At 47.1% G+C, this 7,649-nt stretch overlaps 1 protein-coding gene across 1 annotated transcript; it reads left to right on the plus strand.

Annotated features, from left to right (window-relative positions):
* Nucleotides 1-350: 350 nt before the first annotated feature.
* Cd93 (CD93 molecule) lies at nt 351-6,767 on the plus strand. The gene is made up of 2 exons (XM_076851452.2): nt 351-2,536; nt 2,737-6,767. The coding sequence occupies exons 1-2, from the start codon at nt 618-620 to the stop codon at nt 2,759-2,761; spliced, it is 1,944 nt and encodes a 647-aa protein (XP_076707567.2). The 5' UTR covers nt 351-617; the 3' UTR covers nt 2,762-6,767.
* Nucleotides 6,768-7,649: the final 882 nt, after the last annotated feature.

Consider the following 7,649-nt stretch of genomic DNA (forward strand, 5'->3'; position numbering starts at 1 on the left):
GGAAGAAGAAAAATCTAGTTTGCTTCTAAAAAAGGCTGAAAATTATAACCATCCACGGCCTTGTGTTTCAAGTCTTGTTTTTTTTTTCTTCTTCTGGTTGTTTGCAAACCAAAGTGGAATTTTATTATGGGTTATGGAGTGATCCTTTTCAAGTTCTGAGACCCCAAAGTCTCTGCTTGCTCTGTAGCATACCATTTAGGTTCCTCATGTGGATGGGAAAGAGAACTGAGCCAAAATAAAGCAGCCAGTATCTCTGAGCCGCACAGTCATCCCCCCGCGTCGCTTTTCCACAGCTCTGAGCCAGGGACCCAGCAAAGCCGCCTGGTTCCTTTTATGAACAACAAAACCGTGATGAAGGCAACAGGAGTCAGAAATCTATTCACTGCAGGAAGCCCCAGTATCCGGTGAGAAATAAGAAGTACAAGAGCACAGGATGCGCCTTGGGTCAGGGGGATGTGAAGAGCCTGCGGTCTTTGTGTCCTTCTCTGGGCTGGCGCTCCTGCTGCAGCTCAGCTCTCAGCTCCCCTCAGAGCACAGCTGGGCGCCGGAGTCTAAGCTCCAGTGACTGCTGTCCCTGTGGGGCTTCTCGCCTCTTCTAGGGGGACACAGAGGACAGAATGGCCACCTCCAGGGACCTGCTCCTGCTGCTGCTCCTAGGCCAGGCCTGGGCGGGGACTGGAGCTGACCCAGAGGCTGTGGTGTGCGCGGGGACTGCCTGCTACACGGCCCACTGGGACAAGTTGACTGCCACGGAGGCCCAGCACCACTGCAGTGTGAACGGAGGCAACCTGGCCACGGTGAAGAGCGAGGAGGAGGCCCAGCATGTCCAGCGAGCCCTGGCCCAGCTCCTGGAGTCACAGAAGAGCCGTGAAGCAAAGATGGGCAAGTTCTGGATTGGGCTCCAGCGGGAGAAGGGCAAGTGCTTGGATCCTAACAAGCCGCTGAAGGGCTTCAGCTGGGTGGTTGGAGGGGAGGACTCCCTGTATACAAACTGGCACAAAGAAGTCAAGCACTCGTGCATCTCCAACCGCTGTGTGTCCCTGCTGCTGGACCTGTCCCTAACACCCCTCCCTAGCCGCCTCCCCAAGTGGTCTGATGGCCCCTGTGGGACCCCTGGCTTTCCAGGAAGCAATATCGAGGGCTTTGTATGCAAGTTCAGCTTCAAAGGCATGTGCCAGCCCCTGGCCTTGGGGGGTCCAGGCCAGGTGACCTACAGCACCCCCTTCCAGACCACCACCTCCTCCCTGGAGGTTGTGCCCTTTGCCTCTGTGGCCAATGTCGCCTGTGAGGATGGGGCCGAAAGTAAAAGTCATTATTTCCTGTGCAAGGAGAAGGCCCCCGAAGTGTTTAACTGGGGCAACACAGGTCCCCTCTGTGTGAGCCCCAAGTATGGCTGCAACTTCAACAACGGGGGCTGCCAGCAAGACTGTTTCGAAGGTGGGGATGGCTCCTTCCGCTGCGGCTGCCGGCCAGGGTTCCGGCTGCTGGACGACCTAGTGACCTGTGCCTCTCGGAATCCTTGCAGCTCCAGCCCGTGCAAAGGGAAGGCCACATGTGTCCCCGGACCCCAGGAGAAAGACTATACGTGCCGCTGCCCTCAGGGCTTCCGTCTAGACTCCAGTCAGCTGGACTGTGTGGATGTGGACGAATGCCAGGATGCCCCCTGTGCTCAAGAGTGTGTCAACACCCCTGGGGGATTCCACTGTGAATGCTGGGTGGGCTACACGCCTGGTGGCCCTGAAGAGGAGACCTGTTGGGATGTGGACGAGTGTGCCCTTGGCCACTCACCCTGCGCCCAGCGCTGTATCAACACGGATGGCTCCTTCCATTGCTCCTGTGAGGAGGGCTATGTCTTGTCCGGGGAGGACAGCACCCAATGTGAGGATGTGGACGAGTGTTCCGACCCCAGGGGCAACCCTTGTGACAGCTTGTGCTTCAACTCGGAGGGGTCCTTCCACTGTGGCTGCCTGCGGGGCTGGGAGCTGGCCCCCAATGGGGTCTCTTGCATCATGAGCCCTGTCCCCTCAGGATCACCATCTGGGCCTCCCCGAGAGGAAGACATGGCAGACACAGAGGGGAGCACTTTGCCTACTACCACAACATCCAGCTTCCCCCAGGACTCTGAGAACACCTCCAAGGGCACACCCACCACAAGGAGACCGTCCCTCTCATCTAATGCCCCCACTACCTCGGCCCTTCTGGACATGTCAGCCCCCAGTGGGGCCCCTGGCATCTGGACAGAGCCAAACACCCAGCTCCCTATAGCTGTAGCTGGCCATGGTAAGGCTACAGGTGAGAATTCTGTGGCCACCCAGAGCGACTATGGCACCGACGGTCAAAAGCTGCTTCTGTTCTATATCCTGGGCACAGTGGTGGCCATCTCACTCTTGCTGGCTCTGGCTTTGGGGCTTCTGGTCTACCGCAAGCGGAGAGCCAAGAAGGAGGAGATAAAGGAGAAGAAGCCCCAGAGTGCAGCTGATAGTTACTCCTGGGTACCAGAGCGAGCAGAGAGCAGGGCCATGGAGAATCAGTACAGGTAAATGGAAGACCCGAGGTCACTCAGGGAGGTGGGAGGCACTGTCCACGGTGCAGAGAGGCAGAGAGAGACACAAGACTGTGTAGATGTTACACTCAACCCCAGCAGTCCTTGTGGCATGGGTACAAGGCGGGGGTGGGGGTGGTGCGTGTGGCCGGGGCACTGTAGCTTCCAACCTGGTCATCTTTTGTCTTTCGTAGTCCAACACCTGGGACAGACTGCTGAAGTTGAGATGGCCTCAGAGATACAATCAGCTGCCACCATCCTTGGAGCTTTAAACTTCTCCTCTGAAGGGGAGATCTTTGGAAAGACAGGACTGGAATCTTAGCAAACAGTCATACAACTTAACAGCCTGGCCACCTGGAGTGTGCAAGTATTTTCTACGTGCATGTGATATTCCTGATGTGCCAGCTGTGTGTTGGCCTGCCATTGTGGCAATATTGTCAGTATTTATTAATGTTTCTTACTTGTTCTCCCTTTTTAAATTCAATCATGGATGATTTCCTTTCTCTCCCCTGGTTGTGGATCCAGGTTGGAGAGATCAGGTGCTAATGGGGCTCCCTTAGAATGGCTTTTTCTGATCTCTTCATTCATCTAAGAGAAAAAGTAAACTATTGATGCTAATTAAGACTGAAATGATTTGTCCCTCTTCATATGATAGAAACTGTCTGTTAATTATTTAATTATATGATACCCTTACTTTTTTCTTTTTTGCCAAAGGCAATATATTCAGTGTTGTAAACCCTTTTCTACATTTGCATTCATGCACTTCCCCATCACAAGTCCTGCTGAGGTTGGTATTGTTGAAATCCTTTAGAATGACAGGAAGTACAACGCACTGCTTAGTTTGCAAGGAAGTAGGAATTTTAGACAATTGCATCCCCTAGTTGTTGAATTTCGGATAGTCTTGAATTTATCTGTGAGTGGAAAAATATGAGAGAAGTTGCTAAAAGCATTGGTGAAAGTATAACCTAACTGGTTAGAGTGAGGCCAGGGATCTGATTCACAAATAGTTGAACCAGATCAACAGAATGGACTGATGTTAACACATATTGGACTACTGATGGTATGAATATGATTAAGGCAGGAAAAAAAAGTCCAAAGACAACTCCAGGCCCAGAGTCACCCCACAGGCAGTCCTGCCTCCACTCACAGTACGCTGTGTTCTGATGCTTTGATTGTAGATGGAAGAACCCTCAGAATTCTGACTGTGTCTGAAGGATGTAGGAGTGAGATGTTAGGTTGTGTTTTTGGAAAGTTGTTGTTTGAAAGCATTTTAGCTCAGTTTGTAGTTCATAGTCAATAGTGCATTGGGAGAACTTGACTCCTGATTTGTGGGTGTGGCACACAACCAAACTAGGAATTAGTCACACAGGATTCTTAAGGGGCTTTTGTCCCTGCCCTGCCTTTCTCTTTTCCTTAAAAAAAGGGTGGGGGAGGGAAAGAGATAACAACTAAGGTTTTGCAACAGCAAAAAGTGTTCAAAACCATTTTTATTTCAGCTTCATTTCAAAATGTATGTTACCAAAGATTTCCACTCTCCATCTCATGGCGACAGTACTCTTTGCATAGCTCTGCTAGAGTCACTGGAAGTTGGGACGTGGCCTGAGGTTGCTGGGAAACCTCAGGCCTCCTGGAGGCTTTTTTCTACCTCTGGGCAGGAGAGCAGACAGGAGGGAACATATCTCCTTCCAAGGATTCCAAAGTCTTTTCCTCTCAGAACAGGATGCCAGATTGTTTCTGGTTTTACCTTAGACATCATCCATCCTGGAGGCTGACACCCTGTGGATTGGATGTGAACAGCTGACAGGTGTGTGGCCTTCAGAGTTACATAAATATTCTTTAGTCAATTTTGAAATGTAGGTGTTATGGTTTATACATATATCCATATGTTATATATATACATATATGCATATATATATATTTTTTTTTCTTAAGAAAATAGAACACCCCAAATGGGGAGGGGATACGTGAAAGATGGAGGCATTTAAGGGTTTGATGGGGTCTCTGAAACTTCTGCTTTTTAAAGTTATCTCATGATCTCCAGTTTTCAGTTGGAATTCTGGTGTCTCATACTTAAAGGAGATCAAGGTTGTGTCCATTTGGCAAGGACTTTTGGCAATGTATGGAAACCATGGTCCATTGCATGGGAACCAACATCAGCCCATTCTATGATTTTAAAGACATGGCACTTAAGTGAAGTAAACGAAAATGCAACACCTTTTTTCTCTAGGACTTTAAAATTCTTGCCCTTCTCATCTGGAGTGAGGGAGACGTTCCTGTTCTAGCTTTCCACAGTCCCTGCACCATTTGTGTACAGACCTTGCGAGCCTTGAATTCTCCGAGGTCACCTGGGCATCTTCTTGTTTCCACGGCATTCTGACTTTTCACACAGCATAGCCCCATTTTCTGACGTCTGTGTTCAAGTGCTTCTGCAGGTGGCAGCATACAGCTCCATCCCCAACGCCCGAGACATCATGGATCACTTCTGACGGGCCCACAAGTGGGGAGATGGCTTGATAAGGAACACAGTTACTCAACCCTCTGACAGCGTCAGCTCTTTTTCATGGCAAGCAGCGCTCTTTTATCTACTCTATCTGCCCACTACCCAGGAATAGCCAACATCCCTGGACCAGGTGACCTCCGTTTATTTCTCTGTCAACTTGTTTGAGGTATACAAATTATTTTTGGTACAGGGGACTGAAAACAGGGGTGCTTTACCACTGAGCCACATCCCCAGCCTTTTTTATGTTTTATTTTGAGAAAGGGTCTTGTTAAGTTACTTAGGGCTTTGTCAAGTTGCTGAGGCTGGTTTTGAACTTGGGATCCTCCTGCCTCAGCCCCCTGAGCCACTAGGATTATAGGAGTACACCACCACACCGGGAAAGGTATATAAATCCTTGCTTGGGGGAGTCAGAGGCCCTTAGCTCTGGATAAATTGATGCTGATCACCCAAGTGCTAGCCGTTGACAAACTACTGTCACTTATCCAGAGGGATCAAGGTCACTTAGTCATGCCCAGCCAGAGATCCAATGAGACAGTGGCCAAATAAGCCAAGCCCACTGGGAAAAGGGCTTCAAGGCAATGGCTTTTTCTTTTGCTTTTTATTTTTTGTCTCCTCCTCCTCCTCCTCCTCCTCTTCTTCTTCTCTCTCTCTGTTTTTTTTTTTTTTTTTTTTTTTTTGTGTGTGTGTGTGTGTGGTGTGGTGCTAGGTGAAACCCAGGGTCTCACACAGGCTCGGCAGGCAAATTTACCACTGAGCCACACCTCAGCCCTGAAGGGTATTTTCTGTTTTTGTTTTATTCAAATTTTCATAAACTTAGTAATTCTAGGATACTCATGAAAAAAGCAATATCCAGGACCAGCTCACCCCTTCCCATCCTTCACCGTCTAAAGAAGATTATTTAAAGGGGAGAAGATCCCCCTTGAACATGCAGCTCCCTATGGCTACCCATTTCCGAATTTCAGGTGACCACCGTAGCTCTTTTTCATTGTTCGCTATTAGACAAGGGTGATGCAGGACAGTCCCCCAAGGTGACCGAGTAGTGTAGAAAACCAAGTGTAAGATAATTGTCCAAAAATGCCTTGGGAGGGACTCGGTGAACCCTCTTTGTAGTGGGAATCTAGGTCTGCTTTTATGGGAATTAAGACTGCCTTGGAGGCAAGAATTGGCTGCCCACACACCAAATCATTATCATCATCATCATCATCACATCACATTGCTGTGCTCCACATCCCTATGTCAATGAGAAAAGTGATAATTTACTGGGCTCTGGGGCCAGAAGGGAAGCAGGTCTTGCTCCCTGCTGACCTTGTGTGATCCTTTTATTCAGTGAGAGAGTAGCAAATCTCCTGGAAGGCCTATCCCGACATCTTCTTGCCTGGGTCAGCTATGTAGTAAGCAGTTAAACGTTCCTCTCTTTGCTTATGTACATTGTTCATGGTGGGCTGCATTGAATGAATTCACTAAATTTAAAATAACAAGCCCCCCCCACACACCAAAAGGAATATAGGAAAGCCTTTTCCTATTATTTTTCTTTTTAGCTTCTCCATTGTCAAAAAATCAGGAAAACAGGAAAGCGTTTCATTCTAGCACCTGCTAAATAGTTTAATGTTCCCTACATATTTCCATCACCTTAAACAATAGCTTGAGCATGAGAATCCCAGATATGACACCTGAAAATATCTGGCTCCAAAAACCATGACTTATCAACAAAAATAAAGACAAACCCCCCCCCAAAAAAAAAGAAAGAAAGAAAAGAAAGAAAGAAAAAGGACAATAATTGAAATTCTCCACACATGCAGTAATTAAATATCCAATTTCACACCAGATCCCTAGGGCAAATTTTTACCAAGTGCATGTGGAAAAGTGAATTGTATTTTGATCCATTCTAGGGGATAATACCCATCTGTTACTTAGGTAGAAACTCTGGAATTCCTATCTCAACCTGTTATTCTTATCTGTTATATGACAACAGGTTCCTTCTAGCAGATTTTGCTTGCTATTTCCCAGGGCTGAAGTTCTTTTACAGATTTAACTTAAGATTGAATTAATTTACATCATGGTCAAGATCCTGTTCTGTGATGTCACATGTGTTTGTAAATGTTAGTAATCATTTCCTGGACTCTAAATGAGAATGTAAATATTTTTAAATCTGAGTATTTGAAATTTGTTTGACTAATTGTGGAATTATGGGGTTTCTCTGCAAGATAGATTTTCATCCTGTGTATAAATATTTCCCAGACTGTGGGAAAGGGAGCTCTAAAAAGTGAGCTTCTCCATTGAGTTCCAAAAAAAAAAAAAAAAAAAAAAATCCTGAGTGCCATTCAGGGTAGCCTTTAAGAAGTAGCAGCTTTGTCAAATTTGGGGCTTTTTGTTATGCACTTATGCTAATAAACTCTGAGATGCATTTGTTATGAAGTTGGTTTTATGTAATTTCATTACAAATCGAAATACATGGCAGAACTTGCTTTTTGTGATCATTCAATTTATCCATCTCCCATTTCAAAGAGTTACACACATTCATTTGTGAGAGGTGACACAAAGTACAAGACTCTGCCTTTTCATGATAACATCAGTGAATGCTGAAACTATCCCACAATGGGCAGCCTT

The sequence above is a fragment of the Callospermophilus lateralis genome, chromosome 3 (assembly GCF_048772815.1).
Source record: "Callospermophilus lateralis isolate mCalLat2 chromosome 3, mCalLat2.hap1, whole genome shotgun sequence".
Lineage (NCBI taxonomy): Eukaryota > Metazoa > Chordata > Mammalia > Rodentia > Sciuridae > Callospermophilus > Callospermophilus lateralis.

Excerpts from the sequence above, each read along its gene's own strand:
- Cd93 (XM_076851452.2), top strand. The coding sequence starts at position 618 with ATGGCCACCTCCAGGGACCTGCTCCTGCTGCTGCTCCTAGGCCAGGCC. Across the intron at positions 2,537-2,736 it reads GCCATGGAGAATCAGTACAG|TCCAACACCTGGGACAGACT; the intron begins GTAAATGGAAGA and ends TGTCTTTCGTAG.